Source organism: Podarcis bocagei (assembly GCF_964188305.1).
Source record: "Podarcis bocagei genome assembly, chromosome: 4".
Taxonomy (NCBI): Eukaryota; Metazoa; Chordata; class Lepidosauria; order Squamata; family Lacertidae; genus Podarcis; species Podarcis bocagei.
In genome coordinates this window covers 58,826,442-58,850,050 of record NC_138128.1, presented here as the reverse complement: position 1 = coordinate 58,850,050, position 23,609 = coordinate 58,826,442, and the positions used below count along the sequence as shown (strand labels likewise).

The following is a 23,609-nucleotide window of genomic DNA, read 5'->3' as shown; positions in this document are numbered from 1 at the left end:
AGTCTGGTGACAAGGTCCTTTCCTCTTTTTTTTTAATAAGATATTTATTAAGATTTTCAAAGTGTTACAAAATAAAAATAAAAAAGTAAGAAAATACAAAATAAAAATAGTTAAAAACAACTCATTCTTTCCATTACTTATTTTTCATTAGCTTATTTCCCGGACCTCCTCACGCCTCCCTTTTTTGTATTCCAGTTCAGTTTGTTGGTTCAGCAAATCCTTACCCTCTTTGTTTATCCTAGTCTTTAATCTTAAGCTATTGTAACATTAAATTTTTACCTATTAATAATCCATTTTTCATATTCCTTTATAGTATTACAGCTGAAAACCCCTTAATTTCTATCCAACATCATTCTAACATTCATTAATTTTACAAAATTTCTGTAAATGGTGACAAGGTCCTTTCCTGCCCTACTGGATGCTACCATTTCAGCTCTTGAACTTGAACAAAGCAGCTCCTCTGCTTTACACGTATCCTTCACTCCGAAGACAATGCCTGCATGGGCAACTGAACTCAGAGAAACCACAAGAATGGAAGGCAATCTAAAAATGTAACCTCCCCATTCTCTGGTTAAGAATTGGGTCACTTCTGCACTGATGTCTTAGGAAAGTGATCTAGAGACAAAGTGACGTCCCTTTGTGGGCTTTCTTCCAGGAAACAGAAAAACACCAGCCAGCACAGGAAGCAGGTCCCAGGCCAAGTGGTATGTGGCACAGATGTTTATTCAGTGATAGGACATGGTTAGACGTACCCAAAACAGTTACGATACAAAAGATTCAGAAGGGTGGCTGCTCTAAGGATGCACTAGACTTCATCACTTTTCGCTGTAGTCAGTATTTCACTGTAGTTACTTGCAAAGACAAGTTAGGAAAACTAGACTTTTGAGGCATGTATGTAGTGCTCCTCACTGCAACACAATTACTGCATTTTAGAACTAGGTGAATAAACAAGCTGAGCAGAGATGTGCACAAAAGGTCACAGACCTAAAGTTAAGTCTCCCATCTTTATGCCTTCAGTCACTCCTTGCAGCTCCATTACTTATGCAGTTGTTTTAGAATCACATCCACAGCTTCGGCAAGGTTGTTCACATAACCATCAGCCTTCACTTCTGGGTGGTGCTCATCACAAGGCCTGGGGAAGAGACAAAAGACAGAATGAATGGATGTCTTTCAACCAGGTGCATATACATAAATGGTGAGCAACACAGTCTCGGGATTTGTGAACCAGATTCCCCAGGGCTTTTAAAGCCATCGGTAATTCAGCCCCCAGTTCACTATGAGTTGGTGTCTATGCAACTTTATATAAACAGAATTCCATGTTATTAAACAAGGATGAATAAAAGGTTTGGAGATCTTCCAGCTCTGAAGTGGGGAATTTGTGACCCTCAATTGGACACCAGTTCCCACCAGCTCTAGCCAGCATGGCCAATGGTCAGGGATGATGAGAGCCCAACAATATCTGAAGAGCCACAAGTTTCCCAAACCTGTTAGACCATTTCAATAATGAACATCCCTGTATTTAATGAATACAAAGAAGGGGACATAATATTTATGTAGCAAAGCCCCCAAATACAACCTTCATTTGCAGTTTAGTTTAGATGACTTGTTTCTGGGTCTACAACAAAGTTTGTTTAATCATGCCCTGTCAACTTCGTAGCAGTTTAGTTGTAGCCTCTTGGACTAAGGGCCAAATCTCTCATTATGGTTCCTTATTTTTTTGCTGATTCACACGCCTCTGTATCTCTTTCCCCAGATATCAGATGTATATTTTGGCTGCGGTGTCTGCAGCAAGAGTATTGGGCCTCATCCAAGATGGGAATTAGAGCTGGATGCATGTCCAGGGACACTGACTGGGTCCTGTGGGGATGTCAGGGACAGTCATGAGAACACAATCGTGCAAATAGCTTTAGTTGTTCTCCAACTCCTCTTTTCAACCATGTAAATGGCACAACTATATTTATTGAAGGGTATCTCCTCAATCTGTGAACAAATACTTGCCAGAGGATGTGTGCAGGTTACAGCACCCACTTGTAATACGTGTCAGGACATGAAATATATTTCAGTTCCTGAGGTGAGAACTCCTAAGGCCTTGTTCCTCTGATCATATTTCTGAAGTCCTCTTACTTTATTGAGAGAATTAAATTCCTTACAAAGCCCCTGAGGACTATCCTTCATTGGTAATCTATAAAAATACCAGCCCACAGAAGATTAGAAATGCTGATATCAAGCTTTGCAGAAGAAGAAAAAAATGGAATGTTCCAAAGAGGATTGTTTTGAGTGTGTTTGCCAAGGAAAGATGAAGCTACATGAAGAAGTCTCCATCTTTTCTTCACTGCATTATAATGCCTGAGGTAAAAATTAGAGCCTTGTTGCCTAATTTCTCTCTGTGCTATGATCAGCCATGTATCTGTGCATTTAACAGCTTACATTCAGGTAAGAGATTACTGTGGGAAGCAGGGACTCATGTAATACCATAGCAGAATCATTTGAGAAGAGGAATTCTCATTCTTCATATATTATGGAAGTTGCTGCAGCAGCATTGCTTAAGTTCCCACCTCACAAAAGTAGACCGCTCAGATGGTCTGGTGAAAATAAATAAAACCAGGACTTCAAAACTTTTAGGGTATCCTTCATAGATACAAGACCAGAAGCCTGCTGTATTCAGTTGCCTCCCAACTTGTGGAAGATGAAAAAAATGGGGATGGGTGGGGTAGGGTTGCTGTACTTGCCCTCAGTGACTTATTTCATGTTGCAACTTCTCTCTTTTGTAATGCCTGAAGAGGGCTTATGTAGCACCCTCATTTTGTAATATTTTGCAGTTTCAGGGGCTCCAGCTCTTATCCCCTTAGCTCTACTGGCCACAAAGTCTTCCTTGCTCCATACTGTGTAAAGAAACATAGATTTTATGATTTCTGTATGTACAATTTTGTAATAGGAATTTTTTTTAATAGAAAGAAAAAAAACACAGATGTGGAGATACCCCTCTACAAAATGGAAACACACACATATGGGGACACTCTGTGTGTGCATCAGACACACATAGGGTTCTATGTTTAGATCGGAGATGGGGAACATTGCTGTCGGACTCCAACTCCCATCAGCCCCAGCCAGCAAAGGTAATGGCCTGGCACTATGGGAGTGATAGGCAAACAACATCTGGAGGCTTATAGGTTCCCCATCCTACGTTTAGATGGAGAATGTGACTCACCATGGTGTCCCTCTGTCTTAACAGCAGTAATTTCACAGTTGGGATGTTGTAGCAAATAGTCATAACCTAATACCTTTTAACCTTGAGCTCAGAAAATTTTATTATTGTTGATACATAGGCCCATCTGGTAATCTGTTGTTTGTTTTGCAGTTTCCTTTGTAGAGCTCAAAAATAAAGTCCAGTGTGCAAAGGAATGTGTTTTCTTTCCTTTTTCTGCACATCAGGGTTTAGAGAGCTGCCAGAACCTCACCAGCAAATGACAAGAACAAATGGTTCCCATGCCAACTGATTTTTTTTTAAAAAATTAATTCAATAGGAAGAAAATTGTTGCTGCCATATTGAAACATTTGTTTTCGTTCACAGCGTGAGACGAATTCAAAGACATGGCTGTTTTATTTTGAATACCTTTCAGATTAAATCCCCAACACCATATTTCTTTACCAAAGTCATTTTTATTCTACATACAAGCTACGCACCAAAGCCTTCTGATGTGGAAACTTGGTAGACCAGCAAATTCAAATATACAAATGGAAGAAAACATTACCCTTAAGCTGGATAATTGAAGTTGTAAGTGGGCTTCAAGAGCATAAATTGGTGAAGTACAGGAAGAGTGGGGAACCTCCAGATACTGTTGGACTCCAGGAGCCCCAGCCAACATGCCCAATGGGTCAGGGATGATGGGAGTTGGAATTCAGCAGCATCTGGAAGGCAACCATTTCCTCATCCCTGAACTGCCATCCCATCCCTTATGAAAGGGAACAAAGTAGGAATATTTACAAATGGAAATTACCCAACCACAGCAACAAAATATTAGTTAGCCCACTGGTGCTCAGTTGATGGATCATGAACATCAGCTGGCGCAGTATATTATCACCGGACGTGGTAAAAAAAAATTAAGAGATGTGGCCTCAAATGCATATTTGAGTTAAAGGCTGGATCTGAAAGTGTTGAAGATTGCTGATTTGTCCATGTTGGGAATGGCAATAAGGAAAATATATGTTGTAATCTTTCATTCGAAAACCAAAAGTTGTGCCAAAGTTTTAAATATTGTAAATAATAATAATAATAATAATAAATCCCAGTCCACTTTATCAGCTATATCACCAGTTGGATCAAGAATGGAGTTTTGAGGTAAACCAGCTACTTTATGGCATATCAGGGAATTTTCATATACATTTATTTTCATACTGTGTAAAGTACCCAAGGCTCCCTTTATATGACCATGACAATCCCATGGTAATGGCGAAGGGCAATTTTCCTCATTTACTTTTAGATTATTTTGTAATATTTGTGCTTTTTTGAGCTATTTAGCTGTCAGGGACATGCCCAGCAGAGAGGAATCTCCAGAGAAGGAGGAATTGGCTGCACCTGAGTTTCCAAGAAGTAGGAAGTGGAGCAAGCGATTTAGAGCAGAGGCGGGCCAGCAGGAGGCGGGGGAGGACATGGCGTATATTTGGCCTTTGGAGGGGTCAGAAGCCAGTCGAGTCAACTGACTCTGACAGTGAAGGATGAATTGTGGAAGCTTGGACTGCTGTAAGCCTGCTGTTGAGAAATAAACCTCAGCTGCTTAAAGTCCCAGCATTCTGTGTCTTGTGTGGGACAAGCACTAAACCTGACACTAGCTAAAGGAAAAGTAATTGTTCGTTCCATTAGAGACATTTTCAAAGGGGGTTCATATCTTTCATAGTCAGGACCAAGAAGTAAACTTCATTTACAGGCTCTACATTCTTCCTAAAGCAGAATAATTTAAATTGCTAAAAGGCGCGCCTCTATTTCTTGGATAACAGCCAAAAACCTTCTGACAAACAAGTCTGCAGAAAATATCTGTGTAAATGCAACCTTGGACAAAGGGTAATTCTGACAAACAAGTCTGCAGAAAGTAACTGTAAAGGCAATCTTGCACAAAGAGAAATTCAGTTGTTAATTCTTCTGAGATAATTTGCTATATTCTGGATTCGCTAAGAATGTCATCACATGTAAAAACCCTATGACCAGTTTGCACAATTCTATGGTAACGTCACTTTTCAATAGACTGAATAAGTTTTCTTCAGGAAAACAGAAATGGGTCTGCAGGAGTTTACTTCATGAGTAAAGAATGGGGCCTTGGTTTTTTTAATGATTTGGAATAAATATGAAGATAGGAATCCATCACACTTTCATAAGAAATATATCAAGGTAGCATACAACAGAAGAACAAAATACATTAAAGCAGCATATAACATGTCAATTAAAATGGTTGCTTAAAAAAATAATCAAATTCCAAAGGTCTGTCAGAACAGTGCAGTTTTTAAAAAAATGTCTGAAAGAAATCAGGGATGTCTCCAATCTTTCACACTGCAGGCTCATTGCCTGGCAAATACTGACTGAACATCAGGGACCGCCAAAAATGTACCACCAGATGATCTCAGTAATATGAATATACAGGAAATATTTTGTGTGTGTGTTGTACTCTCATAAGGCATGCCCAGCACAGAGGTGCATGTACAATCCTACTTTGGTTATTAATGCCCTGCGTAAATACAGGAAGTATAGCTCAATTTCACATGCCGTATCATGAAAACCAATAATGTTTGTTTCAATCTGCTCTTGACATTCTAAAGTGACTGATGGGAGGGATATTATCCTGTACCACCCACAGAGTTTCCTTATCCACAAGTAAAGGTAAAGGGACCCCTGACCATTAGGTGCAGTCGTGGCCGACTCTGGGGTTGCGGCGCTCATCTCGCTTTCCTGGCCGGCATACAGCTTCCAGGTCATGTGGCCAGCATGACTAAGCCGCTTCTGGGGAACTAGAGCAGCGCACGGAAATGGCATTTACCTTCCTGCCAGAGCAGTACTTATTGATCTACTTGCACTTTGACGTGCTTTCGAACTGCTAGGTTGGCAGGAGCAGGGACTGAGCAACGGGAACTCACCCCGTCGCAGGGATTCGAACCGCCGACCTTCTGATCGGCAAGCCCTAGGCTCTGGTTTAACCCACAGCGCCACCCGCGTCCCTTCACAAGTACTTGCACATAAACTTCTTATTTTTTCATACTCCCCCCTCCCCCGTATAAATGCCCAGGTTTTACTCACTCACTCCAAGTTGGAGTCAAGGTAAGAACCCCACTGTTCAAATGTATAAATACATGGACATCTCCTAACATTGCTGGTTTGTTGGATGTCCCTGCACTTTTAATCTGTATAAAGGTTGGGAGCAGACAGGTAAAAACAATAAAGACAGAATGCTACCAAAAGAAGGGCAGATGTATACTGCAACAAGAGTGCATGCAATGGCTAATGATAGCTAGCTTTTTTGGCTGTCATGTTGATGAAGGCCCCAGAGAGCATTAGCATTAAAAGCTGATAAAAACACAGCTACTGCAGCGATAAAGGCAATATAAATAGGAATTTGTTTATGCACGGAGGGCATGGGCCAGGGTGGATCCATGTGTGTGTTAACTAGAATCTGTTAAAATCCTGGTGCATTCAAGCTACTCTTGGCAGATTTGTTATTACATTCACGTGCCTACAGAGTACATTAACACACCACATAGATGCAGTTTATGCTGGACAGACTATGCAGCTGGAAAGCAGGCTTAACTGCACAGTTTCTCCCACAAACCACCAGAAGAGCAACGTAATTTATTTCCTTCATAAATAGAGAAAGTGAAGAAATGTCAGGAAACTGCAGTCTCGAGCTCTCTTTTTCTGTTGCCATCTCCCTCCATACCCCTGGGCAAGGCAGCATGCTCACATGTAGAAGAGCCGACCAAAGACAGTAGGCTTTAAGTTAAGAGACCCATGAGAAGCTTTCCTTTCTCCTGTTAACACATACAGAGCGGATCAAGCTTCCCTCTTCCTTCAGCCTGGCTTCGGCAAGACACATCCCTGTAACTCCATCTGAATCTTTCACCACACACTTGAACGAGGTGGGTTGGGCTTCGAGCCACTGCACATGTGTGCTGAAGAGGGCTCTGGGAAGGGCTGGCACGAAGCCTAGTGGAGAGTATTGACTTATAACCATGTTCCAGCTCCTTTGTTGTGGCTTCCAGTTGACAGAGGACTTTTAACAACATGGCTAAATCATTAAGAATCTGGCTCTGGTGCATCCCTGATGAACATTAAAACGTTAATAATGTTGAGATAAAGATCACTGGGGAAGGTTTCTTGCTCAACTTGCTTGTATATAAAATAAAAATGTGAAGTGTAGCATGATTTTTTTTAAAAAAAGTCATTCTGTTGTTTGGGAGCCCAGCCAGTTTCCTGTAGCAATTGAGAACCTCAGTTATTCCAAAGCTGTCCCATGTGCTCTAGAGTAAATACACATAACTTCGCAGGGCGAGAGCAAGGTAAACAGCAAACTATCTGGTTCCTATCCTCCTGTCACATGTTAGTGTCTTTATTATTAAGGCTGCAGTCCTATGCATACTTTGGAATAAGTCCCATTGAACTCTGTGGAGCTTACTTCTGAGTAAACATGCACAGGACGAGGCTGTCCATCACGCTACTTGACTATATTTAAGTTTCAAGTCTTTTTGTCTTTTCAATGTCTCCCAAGATCTGGTTGTGCATTTTAAAGAAAGAAAGAAAAGAAAAGAAAAGAAATAAGGTGCAATACAAAGCAAAGACAAACTGTATTTGTGGAAATAAGTCCTTGAAGAATTATTTATAAAACGGCAGGGTTGGCAAACATGCATGCATTTGTGCATATAGAGAGAAGGGAGGGTGGAGCCTTGCCCCAAGTTTTCCATTCCTGATAATGCTCATGAGCAGCCAAGGAAGGAACATTGCATATAAAAGGCTGGGACAAAAATGAGGTCACAAGGAAAGAAAGAAAAACTTTAAAGCAATGAGAAAGCAGTCATTAATTAATTAATAGCTAAGTGATCAAACATTAATCGTTATGTGATTAAACATTAATAATTATATAGACAGTAGATTTCCAAATGCTTAGGAAGTTGTTTCTAAGATACTTCTTCTAGCCTTAAAGGGTAATATAGTCTGCCTTTTGGGAGGGAATAACTAATATTCAAATGGAATCACTAGCAGATTTTACAGATTTCAATCTTCTGTTTACATACATTATGTGCAATAATTGTCAGAGACCCAGGTCCCTGGGCAGGGCTTAAAGGTACATGAGGATGCCACCTTGCTGAAGCGAAACAGTTTTGTATCTGCTCAGTGACTCCCTGGGAACCACATACAATACAAAGTGGGAATTTCTTAAGCCATGTGTATTTGATGGTATTTCTTTATCATGCATCTCCACATCAGTGTAAATTTCATAGACCTTAGATCTGAGCAGATGCACATAGAACAAGATGGGAGGGGTAGAGGATTAAATGATGTGCTTGCGCATGCACAGATGTGCATGATGCATGCTATATTTGCAAACATAAAAATATTAATAATATTAATTGTTTTTAAAAAGGGTTTTAGTCAATGACATGTTGCTGTCAGCCACAAGAGCCTCATGAACTGAATTGCCATTTGTTAGCTTTTACATGGTTCTATAACCAGGAGTCCCATGCATTCTCTACTGGCATGCTAATGTTATATATTGCTTATGGACCTGGTAGCTTCCAAATTACAGAGAAAAGCTGTTTAGTCCATTCATCCATTTTGACAGGAGAAGCTCTTGCCAGCTGCTTAGGCCAACCTTCCAAATGTGCATTTCAGAGAGGAAGATCAGAAAGTCTGCCTAGCTGGAATGAAACAAGGAAGGCTATAATACCATCTAATAGGCTTTGTCTATCCTTTGGGATGATTCCTGAAATCTGTCACTTCATCTTAAGCAACAAATTATTTACGTTTAGGGATACGATTTTCTTATTTATTGATTTTCTCCCATTTGCCGATTCTTTTTTGTTTCTAAATCCTCTTCATACTATTAATCTAATTTGAATATGAGATACAGTTGGGGGTAGAGATGTTGAAAACACATAAATGATAAAATCAATACATTAGAGTTAGATGGGACTCTGGGCTTTGGGTGTGAATGTAACAATACTGGTGGAAATCAAAGTGTTCCCATGCTGAGTTGGCTGGGAAGACTGTAATCAGAGGATTTGTATGTCTTACATATGGGTGCACTGAGCATGGCTGTTCTTTGTGTATAGCACAGCTGTTTTCAATAAAACTGCATCTCCATTATCCCCCTCTAACGGCAAATGTTCAAATGTCACCCCCTCTTGCCAGTTTACTGAAAAAAAGCTGGGAAAGAGATTGTCACTGCGTTGTTAAAATTCAAGGGTAATATCCCTCTGTCTTCTTAGTTTTATTACCAATGAACAAGATTATTCCTGCCTTCGCCATGTGACCCTATTCAGAAAGAAAAAAATTCAACAACACCAAAGAGGAACTTTTCCAGTAGGTACACAGAAAGTATATACTCTGAAGCTTCCAGGCCTAACTCCAAACAAGCAGCACCTTAAATATACCTACAGAATTAACAGATAACAGACAAAGGACACAAATAACTCATTGGAATTAAAAAAAAAGTTAATTTCTAGTTCTTTGAAAAGCTAGCTAGAAAGCTGTAGAACTCCCAGTTCGCATTGTGGATCACAACAACCAGACTACAGGTATGTGCATTAAATCTGCTAATGGGATGGAGATGGGGATAGAAAAGGAAGACTGTTTTGGTCATTTCATTCTAGGATACATACAATGGAGGCTGGCCCACTAGGACAAGTAGGGCACTGTCCCACCAACCTCAGACTCTAACTTACAGACCTGTGGAAAAGATAGCAAAAATATGTAGTTTGTATAGTACATTGAACATTCAAAAGCATGATAGTATGATAGATGCCACCACCACCATCATCATAATCATCATCAAATGCTGATTTGAGAACCGTATCCGATAATATGGCAATCATTTGGGATTTGATGCTGGATAAAAGGGTCAACCTGGCATGGATTACAGAAACCTTGCTGGATGAATTCGGGGTCCCTGCTCTGACTCAGTTGTGCCATCACTTTTCTTCTGTGTAGTATCAATGGAAGATTAAGAGGGGTGGGTGGATGGTTACTTTTCAATACAGACCAGGCTTGGCGATATTAATACACGAATATTCTGAAGACACACACTTAAAAATAGGAGAATTTCTCTCAAGGGTGCAAACATATTTGGGCGGCTGTTGTCTCTCTCTCTCTCTCTCTCTCTCTCTCTCTCTCTCTCTCTCTCTCTCACACACACACACACACACACACTGCCAAAAAGAGAGATCTGGACTGAATAATTCAGACCAGCATTACCACACATCAGAAAATCCTAGTTTGAATCTCACCTCTGCCATGAACTCTCTAGGTGGCCATTCTGGTTCATCTGCAATATGAAGGATCATAATACTGACTTTCCCTAGGAGCACAACTAGAAAATGAACGTGAAACCCATGAAAACTTGAACTTGCTATACGGTGGTACCTCGGGTTAAGTACTTAATTCGTTCCGGAGGTCCATTCTTAACCTGAAACTGTTCTTAACCTGAAGCACCACTTTAGCTAATGGGGCCTCCTGCTGCTGCCGCGCCACTGAAGCACAATTTCAATTCTCATCCTGAAGCAAAGTTCTTAACCCGAGGTTCTATTTCTGGGTTAGCGGAGTCTGTAACCTGAAGTGTCTGTAACCCGAGGTACCACTGTATAAGTATTAAGCACAGTTATGATGAAGTTTGTTCCAACAAAGTATTCCAGCAGAAGGCTCTGAACTAACAGAAATTAAACAATTGAGACGTTCTGATTTATCACCCAAACTTTCATTGCTTTAAAACCTTTCAGAAATAAGAGGTTAAAAATGTAAGATGTGAAAAATTAAACTTGATTCTATTACTGTGGCTGGAGGATCACACAACTGCCATGTAGACACAGAATCCCCTTTCTTTCTTTTTTTCTTTGCTAATGAGCAGGAATGATAGGCCAGTAAAATTTCTTCCACCCTTGCCCTCCCTTCTGCTGGTTCTCTCTCTGACCTCTTCCTCTCCTCCTTTTAATTATAGGGCTGACTCCTGTGCATACCCAAGCTGTGCTGAGCACTTTCTTCAGCTGATCCCATTTTACACACTTCTAATGTTGCAGTAAAGTTTAACTACTGACACTTCGCCACTGATGAGGATGAGATAATATGATGCCATTGCTCACTAGACAGAAAAGCTGTTCATCCAAAGACAGGTCAAGGGGAAATATCAAAGGCTCAAAAGACAGAACGAAGCATCCAGCTGCCCATCAAATTTAAGGGAACCGGGTATCTAAATTCCCATTCGTCAGTTTGTAACACTTCATTTAAAATGCGTTGGCATATACGTTTCAGAGCAAAGTAGTCAAAGGAAAAGTAAGACTGCAAAAATCTCATAGTTGTAGAATTACTTTTGACTTACAAAAGAATTTTGGCCTGGATGCATTATGCTTTGCTTTTTGGCCTGGATGCATTATCCTTACAGATGATTTGCCGGACAGGCACAGCTGAAATCACACTCAATAGCTGGGATTTTGGTAAGAGGATGGAGTAGAAAGATGTGGTTCTGGTCAGCAGGACTAGCGGGTCACCAGCAGGGGCATCTTTAGCAGGTGCGGTGCTGAGGTGCAAATATCCGGTCAGTGCCCCCAAATTACCATGGATGGGGGGGCACAAAGCTGCGCACTGCCAGCCATTGGGGAGGGTGCAACTCTCCCCCATGCCACTGCGGGAGAGCAATCCCTGCAGAGTCTTGGAAGGGATGTTGCACCCCGCCAACCATATAGCTGGCAGGTCCACAGCTTCCCTCCCAAGCCTCTGCAGGAGGAGAGCTCAGCTTCCCTCCCAAGCCTACTTGGGAGGAGAGCAATCCCCACAGAGGCTTGGGAGGGAAGATGCACACCCGCCAGCCATATGGTTGGCGGGGTGTAGCTAGCAGGCATGCAGGGAAAGGGGAGGCCGCCAGCAAAGCCGTGCAGCTCCCTCACTCGCTGGGGCACCCCTGAGAGGCCGGCGCACTGGTGCAAAGCACCACTAAGCCCTATGGGAAAGACGGCTCTGGTCACCAAGTTCAGTCTACTTTGGACAGGGCATCCATCGGTCCTGGAGGATCAGCAGGTCAACAGCAGGCAGCTCTGCTCCTGGCCGGTCAGGAGTGCAGTTTGCCCAGCTGTGCCTGTTCCTGGGGAAAGGGGAGTCTGGCCGCAACTGCACATGCCTTAATAACACAAATATTGTTCAGGAACTTCAGCTGGACCCAAATGTGGCAGTCAGAGTTTGAGCTAGAGCCCTGCCTCCCTTTCTGCACATTACCTCCGTTGCTATTTCATCCACAGTAGCTTCCAGTTTGTTTCTGAGCCCAGTTCCTGTCTTTGAAATGCCCTCCCCAGGAAGGTTCAACTAGTGCCAACCTTGATGTCATCCTGGCTCCAGGCAAAGGTGTTTTTATTTGCCCAGACTTTTCACCACCTGGTGTAATCCAGGTTTGCTTACCCATTCTGCTGAATGACACAGTTTGTTTTTAGCTTTTAGGTTTTGTTTTTGTTTTTAAATCTGTTGTTCTTTTTATAATTTTACCATATATTGTTCTGGGACTTTTTAATGAAGGTAACATTAAAAAATACTCTAAACAAATGAACAAACACATGCAAAGTGCTGGTTATATCTTGACCAGGCTGCTTGAAAGGATTGCTTCTCTCAAATGACCCTACCCATCCACTCAAGTCTTGAGTAAGCTGTGCTCTGTGCCCAACCACCATCAGAGGCATGGTTGACATGGCCTCTGTTGTGAGGTTGCTCCCTCTTCCGTGATATTTAGATACAAGGCTAAAATACTATTATTTCAGTCTGTTTATAGTCTTGTCTGACTCTTAAATTGACTGTTCATTATCTGCTGTGTCCTTTGGTTAACTTTCTGCAGTTTCTAGTTCACTGTGTGAACAGTTTTATAGTGATGTTACCTCTAGCCACCCTGAACATATCATTACAGGCTGGACATGAAGGACATAAATATTATAGTAAATTAAAGTGATAAAATAAATATATTGGCATAAAAACAGGCAGTGCCTCTGTAGGCCCTGTCTCCATTTTAAAGGCTGAAGCAGTGCTTATGGGCAGCATTGCATGAGTTTAGCATTTGACATTTGGGATACTTGGGATGCCTCTGCAGGGCTGGACAAAGCCTGGAAAAGGACCTGGCATTTCTGCTATCTATTTCTCTCTATATGTGTGTCCATAGTTGAGGTGAGGGTCAATAAGAAATGACATATCCTTCATAGTTTAAATGACAGAAGTTGTAGCCATAGTAGGAAAAAGCCCCATGGGGAAAAGATGGATTAAGAAGGCAAGCTTAACATTCCACACTAGAAAAAGTTCTCAATTTTTATTTGTTTTATCCATTATTAAGGGACTTCTAAACAAATAAAACATGGCTTCAGTCTAACCTGTCAAAATATGTATTAGGCTTTTGCTCAACGGAGCACTCATATTTCAGAAACACTGGAAGATCAAAGAGCTGAATCAAGGAAAACCCACTGCTCTCTTCCACATCATTTACTATGAGCATGGTACATGAGGATTTGCTTATTGTAACAAGTGCCTAACCTGGGCTTGCAATAATTTTTCTTGCACGCTCATCTACAGCAGATACATATAAACTGTAGTGCTGATAGCATCAGTAAGGCAGGATATTTGCTTGAAAAAAAATAACACAATTGAAAGTTACAAGTGTTATGCCTTTCCATACTACAGATTTCCACAAACAATGGGTGGCTTCCACTTGTGCCCATCTGAGAGCAAAACAGACTTACACAACAGGACTCAGCTCTGCCCCTGTAGCCCCCAACATGCCCATCATATCTGCTTGGGAGCGTTGGGGGACCCGCTGGAGCAGATGGGGGCAGGGATCTGTAGGGGGAAAGGAGAAAGGGAAAATATGCTTGCACAATGTTGGCTACCACCCAACATTGGGTGAGGTTATATTTCAATGGTTGGTCATCTGGATCTAACACTGTTATGTGGGAATCTTCTTTTACATGGTCATCCTTTTTAGATGGGCACTGCATTGCCTTTTGGACCTGGATTGTGGGATTCAGGTGCTGTTAGCATACCAGGCTCAATAAGGGAATTATATACAAGTTCTCAGGCAGGGCTCTTGGTACATTTTGCAGCAGGACTAACCTAGGTGAACAGAAAAAGGGAGTAGCAGTAGCAGTCCTTTGCTGTGGCAGTAGTGGAGGGGGAACAAGCAGGCAGAGAAAGGCAGTCTGCCTTGCCAGGAAGTGCCTATAAGCTAAAGAAATACATCTTCCAAAGGGTAATAAAGCTTTTATATTTGCAGCTACGGAACTCAAGTGTTTAACAGAGTGGGACAGATGCTGTCAGCTGTAGCTAAATTCTACACAGCTGAACAGAGACTGCAGACCATCAGGGTGCTGGCTAAGCTCTTGGTTCTCTGGTTCACTGCTTGGCTTCATCCCCAAATGGATTAAAACTAGGGATGTGCTGCTGATCATTACCAGTTAAGGATTTTTACAAGGGCTAAAATAGGCATGGGCAACATTTTCAGCATTTAGGGTCTATATGAGAAATGTACCCAGGTGCTAGGAGACACCTGGCCATTCGTGTATTTGATTGTCATACAGCTTTCATCTGATTTTTTAAAAAACAGCGGCAAGTGTCAATTGAGAGTTGGTGTATCTTTAGCACTTTCTTTAAAAAGAGAGAATCTTTGCATGTTTGCCTTTACTTTGAAACTGCAACCCACAAATATGCAAAAGCGTATGAGTTAGTTTTTAAGAAACTTTACTCTGAGCCCATCCCTGTACTCAAAGCTGTCCACCCTAAGGTTGCAAAGTCCATGATATGAAGGCGTTTAAGCAGCATGTTTCCAAACGCATTTTATTTTCCAAGTCTGCTCAGGGAGTCCATGGAATAATTTAAGATTAGACGCTCAGCCATCCTTGGCTCTTAGTTCTACATTCAGAATACTGAAGGGTTTCTGGAAGGCAATTAAGTGCCTCCCCTCGTCCAGCCTGCAGCTTTAGTCATGGTGATTAGTAACTCACATGCTGGAATTGCAATCTGCACTGCGAGCACAGCATGTTGCAAAGTAAACTAAACCAAAATACAGAGTGACATATAATGAGATTAGAGAGATGAAAAACTCCAAGTATGTTTGTGATAATTAAAATTATAATCATAGCAACATGCCATAATATTTAAATAGTTCCTGTATGATATGGAAAACCATGGTAAAAGCAATTACATGGAAACACAGAGTGCGGGTAGTTGATGGAAACAAATGAAAAATCTGAATTTTCCCTAACGCTCTTCCCAAGCACCGCCATAGTCAATATGCACAGTTAACATAAGAAGGGCCTGCTGAATCAGGCCAATGGCCCATCTAGTCCGGCATCCTGATCTCTCAGTGGTCACCCAGATGCCGGTGAGAAGCATGCAAGAAGGACCCGAGTGCAACAGCACTCTCCCCTCCCGGGGTTTCCCACAACTGGCATTCAGAGGCATACTGCCCCAACAGTGGAGGCTATCTAAACTTCTTTTCAGGCTGTCCAAGTTGGTGTCATGGTCTGGTTCATGGGCGATCAAAGTCCCAGCAGGGGACGTCAGGACCAGGGGCAAGATGGCGGGGTGGGAGTAGGAATGGGGGGGCCAGGAGTCAGGAAGCCAAGAGTCCGAGGGTCAGAGAGCTGGGAGTCAAGAAGCCAAGGGTCAGGAAGCAAGGAGTCACAAAACCAAGGGTCCGAGGATCAAGAAGGAAGGAGTCACAAAGTCAGGGGAGCAAGGAGTCAAGGAACCAAACGCGGCAAGACAGGAGACATGTTGCTGTGGCAGAGAGCTAAAGCAAAATGCTGACCTTATATCCTTTCCCAGCTCTTGCCACCAGGTGAAGAAGAGTTTGGATTTGATATCCCGCCTTTCACTCCCTTTAAGGAGTCTCAAAGCGGCTAACATTCTCCTTTCGCTTCCTCCCCCACAACAAACACTCTGTGAGGTGAGTGGGGCTGAGAGACTTCACAGAAGTGTGACTGGCCCAAGGTCACCCAGCAGCTGCATGTGGAGGAGTGGAGACGCGAACCCAGTTCACCAAATTACGAGACTACCGCTCTTAACCACTACACCACACTGGCTCTCACACAGGTGCTATGAGTTACCAATCGGCCTCACCTGTGAGGCCACGCCTTTCCTCTTCAGAACAAACTTAGGAAGGCCCCAGTCCTGCAAAGTCCTATTGGCCACAGAGCCTGGCTCCTACATGCACACCTGACAGTTGGCGGCCATCACTGCCACTTGTGGGAGTGAATTCCATATAACTATATGTTTTGTGAGCAGGTACTTTCTTTTGTATGCCCTGAGTCCCTCGGCATTCAGCTTCTTTGAATGTCCCTGAGTTAGAGTGTTGTGATGAGAAAGGGAGAGAAACCTTTCTCTATCCGCTTTGTCAATGCCATGCATCATTTTCTATACGTACCTCCATTGTAGACCTCTCTCATTGTATACCTTTTATCTAAATGGAAAAAGCTCCAACGCAACCTTTCTTCATAAGGGAGTTGTTCCATCCCCTTGAGGGCGTTTTAAAAATACACATATCACAAACTGATTTGAAATTGAAGAAAATTGGGGCAGGTCTGTTCTTAACCTGAAACTGTTCTTAACCTGAAGCACCACTTTAGCTAATGGGGCCTCCCACTGCGGCCACACCACAGGAACACGATTTCTGTTCTTATCCTGAAGCAAAGTTCTTAACCCGAGGTACTATTTCTGGGTTAGCGGAGTCTGTAACCTGAAGCGTACGTAACCTTAAGCGTATGTAACCCGAGGTACCACTGTAAACTAAAATGCCCTTCACTATATTAAGTTTTGTGTCATATGGAATAGGTTTGATTCTCATAACAAAAAATAAAAAGATCAACAACTCTATAGCTCCAGGAACGACAGGAGAATATTTTTTTAAAAAGCTTTGGATGAAAAGGGATTTGGCCTAAGACAACAAGCAGTTCTTTTAAAAGAGTAATTTAGAGATGACATTGCCCAGACCAATGCAACAAAAATGGATTAATGTATATGTTCCATACATTTACTCTTAAGGCATTCTAATTCTTAAAAAAATCTCCAGATGACTTCCCCCACATCCCCCACTAGTGCATTTTACAAAGAACTGTTCATTCCCATGTCAAACAACTTTCAAGCTGCCCACTGCCCTGATTCCTTACAAACTACAGAGTTGAATCATCCTGCCCCCATTTTTATGTAATCAACTCTAAAAACTCTGCAGAGGGCACAATCATAGGCATCTTCTAAGAAGGCCTATGTCAAACCTAGTGAAGTTGGATGAAGCTCTGAGTAAAGAAAAATGCCGTATCTCTTGGGCCCTGCTCTGCTGTAAAACCTAACAAAATATTGTTTCAGCTTCCAAAAATATAGACTTTGAAACCCACACACCACGCAAACGTTTAAACCCCCGTGGTTTGCTGCAGTAGCAGCCGTAGCCATGCACATGGCTTTCTACAATGTCTAAGCTCATAGAAACTCTCTCAGTTTTAAAACAGTGGTGCATAGCATTTCCCCCTCATCATTTTTTTTAAAATTGAAAAGCAGCTGCAGGAAGCTTTAATCTAGAGCAGAAGGAAGGGACCTTTTCTCCTTGGGTCATTTCCCCCAAGGAGTTTTAGCCTCAAGCCGGGGCATATCCCCGCCCCCAGGATATTTGAGGAAACAATATTGAGCAGAGAAATGGTCGGCATGCATACATGAATGCCTCTAAAAACATTGCCAGAATGCCCCTGAACTTCACACCTCTAGACTATACTTGGAGTTTCCTAAACTAATTATGGACTGACAACCTTTACTGCCCGAGTATTAATTCAATGTTGAACTGGACACAGATTCTCTTTGCCACCCAGAGGAAAAAGTTGTTCTATCTATCAACAGAATGGGGTTTTAGGGGTTTTTGAATGTTTTATGTAGTTTTTATGTAGTTTTGTGGTCGTTTTATGTAGTTTTTATGTAGTTTTTATGTAGTTTTATGTAGTTTTTCAATTTCATTGTTCTACACGGGACAATGACAATAAAGATATTGTATATCGTAATGGAAAGATTGATGCATTCTAGATCTCGGCCTTTGCTGGAAAATTATCCAGGTGAAGTGCCAAGGTTGTAGCAAATTAGGGAGATATTTATGCAAACCAAAGCACATTTTCCTTTAAGATCAGGTGGGAGACAGTTCAGCTCTCACTGAGTTACCAATTGCACTCAATTTTATTTCACACCTCTGATGCACTCCACCACCAATTTCAGGCTTAGCCAGTAAATATAATTATAATATCCTACTGCAGGGCTAGCCAATGTAGTGACTTACAAAATGCTTTGGATTCTAACTCACATCAGCCCAGCCAGCATGGCCAACGGCAATGGGTGAAGAGAGCTGTATGCCACAAGATCTAGAGGGCACCATGTTTGCTACTTACACTCTCTCCTCTCTGAATCTGGACATAAGTTACTGGGTGAGTCTTAAGAAATGCAGCACTCACTTCTGTAAACTGTACAAACTGGCTCACCGAGTGAGGGTCAAACATTATTCCCATGGCCAATCTGGCCACTTTTATTTCCAGATGCTGTTGTTAACCTTCAAAGCAGGTGTCAGGACACCTAGGTCCAGGGGTCAAATAGGGCCATTGGAACCTCTCTAGGGCCTCACCCCTCATCATCCCTGCTCTGCATTCTCCTCAAGTACCTTTGCCTTGCTGGAATGTATTCTTAAAAGTGGTATAACATCTCTTATGCATTTGTATGGATGAAAGCTCCAGTTCCAGCCTGAAGGATAACAGGTCGGTTATCTCAGTGGGAAGACCAACTTACCACATTGGAAATGGGGACAGAGAAGTCCAATGCCTTATTTTCACAACAGAGAATTTACAAAAGTAAGCAAGCCATAAAGGAGAACAGCTCTCACACCTAACTTTACAAATTCAGCAAGGAGATTAAAATTTGGAAGAAACATACTTTACAAAAGACCATGGAAGACTATCTGACTTGCCGCGAAGTGTAGCAAGTTCTTTTGACCGGCCCCACATGGGGTGAATGAAATTTTTCAGCCAGTCAGGAGAAAGATGCAACATCAATTCCCATTCCACACATTTCCCCATCCATGTATGTTCAATAAGCGTAAAGAAGGCTGCCCGTTGTGGTAATTGCCTGGGTGATATGGGTACTGAATATGCCAGTGCTGCATTATCAGTCAGGGCTTGCCGACAACTGGCACAGGAATTAACTTAAGTCATTCAAGCAACCCAAATCATTCTGAGTAAATCTAATGGAGATGTCCCAATCTGGCATCTCAAGCAGTCCATTTATCACTCCTTGTGTCACTTATCCCTTATTATTCCTGTGCTGATCTTTACAGGTGTGTAGTGAAAATGCATAAAGAGCAGCACAGGAACAAGGATGGAGAAATGATATATGGTACCAACGATAATAAGGAAAAACAAAACATTACAAGGAGCAATGTTGCAGATTATTCTAAGGGAAAGGCTGACAAAAAGATGAGTCTATAAGCAAGGACAACCCACTGTCTGTGCAGTGCCATCTCTACTTTCCCTCCAGCAAGACTAAATGCAAGGAATGGAATGAGAGCATGCAGGATAGCCAACTATTCAGATGACTATGTGAGTTCCTAGTTGAAAATTTTGACATAACCTGTCAGTGTTAAAGTTCTCTTCTACTCTTCCCTCAAATTCCGAGTTCAGGGGATTTATGGGTTAGCAGTGTAGGTGTAGGTGATAAAAAGTGGATGTCACGAGAGCCAAGAAAGCTTGCAAAACAATAGACCTGACTGATGAAATCTGGGTGGGTGTGAAGGCAAGAAATGTTTTCCTGAGGAAGAGAGAAACTAGGTATGCAAGGCCACTGAAAACAATGCCCCATTGGTGCCAAAAGGTCCAATACCAGCCTTGTACCGGTGGAGGAAATTCCAGGTGGAAAAACCACACAGCAGTCTTTGGCATGGCAAAACCTGTGCCTTTGTCACAGCTGTCACAGAAGTCAGTAAGTTCAGGCAGTTAATGGATTATGTCAGCCAACAAACAGAAACTGTGAGTCGCTGGGCAACATCCATCAACTAACCCTTTGGAAGCTCAGCATCATAAATGCGCGTAGGAATTAAACAGAAGGTAAGAGAAGATTTGACAAGTCTTTACAATGTTAACAGAGATAGAAGCTGCCTTGAAACATTCTGCATGAGCCAGAATTCAGAGGTGGAACCTTTTCTGGAACAAGCAAAGTCTGGACTATGGCCCTTGAGGAATGCACTTTGTTACAATGCACAATTTTGTATTTGGTTAACTGCACCAAATCCATCGACAATAGGGTTTCCGGTTCTGGTCTGCTTCCAAAGCTAGTAGACTCACTGAAGTTAATGGACATGACTTACCTAGGCCTGTTAATTTTAACAGGTTTACTCTGAGTAGAATTTAGTTGTCTACAATCCAAAGGCTGCATTACCTTCCCTACATAGCACGGTGTTTTTACAGAAAATAGGACAGAGCAAGGCAACTGTGACTCACTTGCTATGTATGCAGTGCTATTTTAGCTGTTACCAAGTGGACTGTTTGCCCTATTGCCTCTAAAGTTGATCTACTAAATTGGGCTAACAGATGGGAAATGTCCAGAGTGATATAAACTGGCTACAGTACAAAGAATAAGCAACACATCTAATTACACCTCTAATGTCTTGATATATCTCTAGACTGATCAAGGAATAGGAGGAACAAGCAGAGAATTAGGCTGAATAATTTCTGATACCTTGTTTCGTTAAATGCAATTTTAAATTTTATTTATTTCGCTTTCTTTCTTCTCCAAACTCTTTAATTAATTAAATTGGACAGTGAACTCACCAGGAAACAGGAATGTGCATGGGTTCTGGGTTTATTGGAGGGTGTGTGTGTGTGTGTGTGTGTGTGTGTGTGCAGGTTTGACCTATCTTTAATGAAATACAGTAGACTATAAATAAAACAATACGGAAGTGGAGAGAGTTCATTAATTTGCTTTGTAAAACACAATTGGTTTTGACATCACATGGAAGACAGGGCAAGCTTGTTTTCTGCAGCTCCAGATGGTAGGACCTGAACCAATGGATTCAAATGTCAAGAATTCCAACTAAACTTTATGAAGACCCTTCTGAAAAGCTGTTTGACAGTGGAACAGACTATATTGGAAGGTGGTGGACTCTCCTTCATTGGAGGTTTCTCAGCAGGTTGAATGACCATCTGTCAGGGATTCTGTAAATGTGATTGCCTTCCAACTCTACAACTTTTATTCTTCGATTCTATGGATTTCTCATGAGTTTGGGAACCAGAGTGGCAAGGATGTTGTTCTTCAATTCAAGAACTGACTTGTTCTTGAATTATACCATTTAAAGCAGACCATATTGCGGGTAATTCCTGACATTTCTCTTAATCATATGAAAAGCAGGAGCAGGGCATTTGCTGCAGAAAGGGTAAGTGGTATAAGGAGGGGGAAAGCATATGTTCCTAAGACTGTTCCCCACTTTTTTTTAAAAAAAGAGTAAATTGAGAGGTAAAATTATGACCTCATTGCCTAGCCCTCTGAATGCTTTGCACTGTGCTCAGCTTCACTCCTTAGAACAAAACCCATTATGTTAAAACACACAAACAAATAAATAAACTCAGTTGTTATTATATCTGAGATTTTACTTGTTGACAGGGGTACTTGTTGAAACTTGGGGTACCCTCCAGTCCTACAATTCTATGATTCATGGTACAGAGCTGCAGCACTTATTTCTTCCCCAATTTTATTTCATTAAAAACACACACAAAGAACTGAACAAATTTGGTATATGTGTGTATAATCTCCAAACAATTTAAATAGCTTAAAACAGAAATTCAAGATATAACAAGAGGACTTCCGGGGAGAAATGATGGCAGACTAGTTATCAATGGTCGGCAAAGATAATTATGTGGTGACTGAAGATAAAGATATATATATTGCTTACTAAAACTTTCTTTTGAGTTAAGGGAGGTCAGGGATCAACCTCACCTGCTCAGAAGAAGACATTCATCACACCAGAGACAAGGAAGTTTTTGGTTGCGGAAGAATATCTTGAGCAAGTTACCTTCGTTGGGACCATGCACCTCCTTCTTTTAATTAATTTTGAGACTAGAAGCAAGTACAAATTGGATTTTTTATCTGCCAGTTAATTAGCACTCAGAAAACTAATGGACTGCTGGAGGACGAAAAAGCACCAATTAATAGGCTAAAAATAAACCAAAAGGCTTATCTCAATTACTGGTAACTACAAAATATTGCATTATCCTAGAGGCTCAAGGCACGTTAAAGCTCTCTCTCCCCCTCTCCCTCTGTCTCTCTCTCTGTACACTCTGAAGCACCTGCTATGTGATGCCTTTATCCCATTAGGGCCTAAAGGTGAAGTCAGCAGATCCACTCCTTGTTGTTGAGTTTAAAAGCACTCATTTGGGAAAGGGACAGTTCTGAATCGCTCAGTTCTGTGAACTAGACTAGCTTTACTGCAATTCTTCGAAGACTCAAATTGGTTACTGCGATGTGAAGCACAAAGGTGAACTGTTAAGAACCCACTAGTAGGACGATAGGAATCTGCCTTATACCAAGTCTGACCATTGGCCCATTTAGGATTCAGGATTGCCTAGAGCAGGGATGAGGAACCTGCAGCCCTTCTGATGTTGCTGGATTACACCTCCCATCATCCCTGGTCATGGACTATGCTGGTTAGAGCCAATGAGAGTTGGGAGTCCAACAACTTCGGAAGGGCCATAGATACTCTACCTCATTCTACACTGACTGGCAGTGACTCTCCAGGATTTCAGACAGCTGTTTCTCCCAGTCCAACCTTGAGATACAAGAGATTGAATCTGGGACTTTCTGCATGCAAAGATGATGCTCTGACTTACAGCCCATCTTAAAGTCAGCTTGGTCTCCGATGCAAGGCCAGGCCAGAAATTTGTTGTTATTAATTTGCATTAATCTCACATTTTTGTGCTAGTGTTTCATTGCTCTCCATTTTGGAGCTATTCTGGGCTCACCTCTTAAAGAGGTAATACACAACATGCCCCTTCTGAAAAATCTGTCTTATTTTCTTGAACAACTTGCTATCAACTGCAAATATTCATTCACCACTACTTTCTCTCTCATTTCTAGGTCATTAGTGCATTTTAAAGAAGGAACAGATCCTTGGAGAATCCCACTATTTAGTTATTTCCACTGTACAGACTGCCCATTTATGCTTACCATCTGTTGCCTAATCTCTTAACCAGCTGCTAATCCACTAAAGGGCATTTCCTTTGATGCCAGGGCAATTTCTCATTTTTAGAGAGTCTTTGATGAGGGCCCTTGTCAAAGACTGTATCAACTCTATCTCCATTATCCACATGTTTGTGACATCCTTCGGTGAGAT

At 41.8% G+C, this 23,609-nt stretch overlaps 1 protein-coding gene across 3 annotated transcripts in view; it reads right to left on the bottom strand.

The window, feature by feature from the left end:
• Positions 1-705: 705 nt before the first annotated feature.
• LHPP (phospholysine phosphohistidine inorganic pyrophosphate phosphatase) overlaps positions 706-23,609 on the bottom strand; it is a 117,468-nt gene continuing 94,564 nt past the window's right edge. Inside the window, exons 7-8 of one of the 3 annotated variants that reach the window (XM_081193070.1) lie at positions 13,954-14,050; positions 706-1,132 (exon numbers count right to left, since the gene is read on the bottom strand). In XM_081193070.1, coding sequence (XP_081049196.1) covers positions 1,124-1,132; positions 13,954-14,050 — 106 coding nt within the window. In that variant the 3' untranslated portion in view covers positions 706-1,123. The remainder of the gene's footprint in view (positions 1,133-13,953; positions 14,051-23,609) is intronic. The other 2 variants (XM_081193071.1, XR_014007852.1) reach the window with 2 other exon arrangements.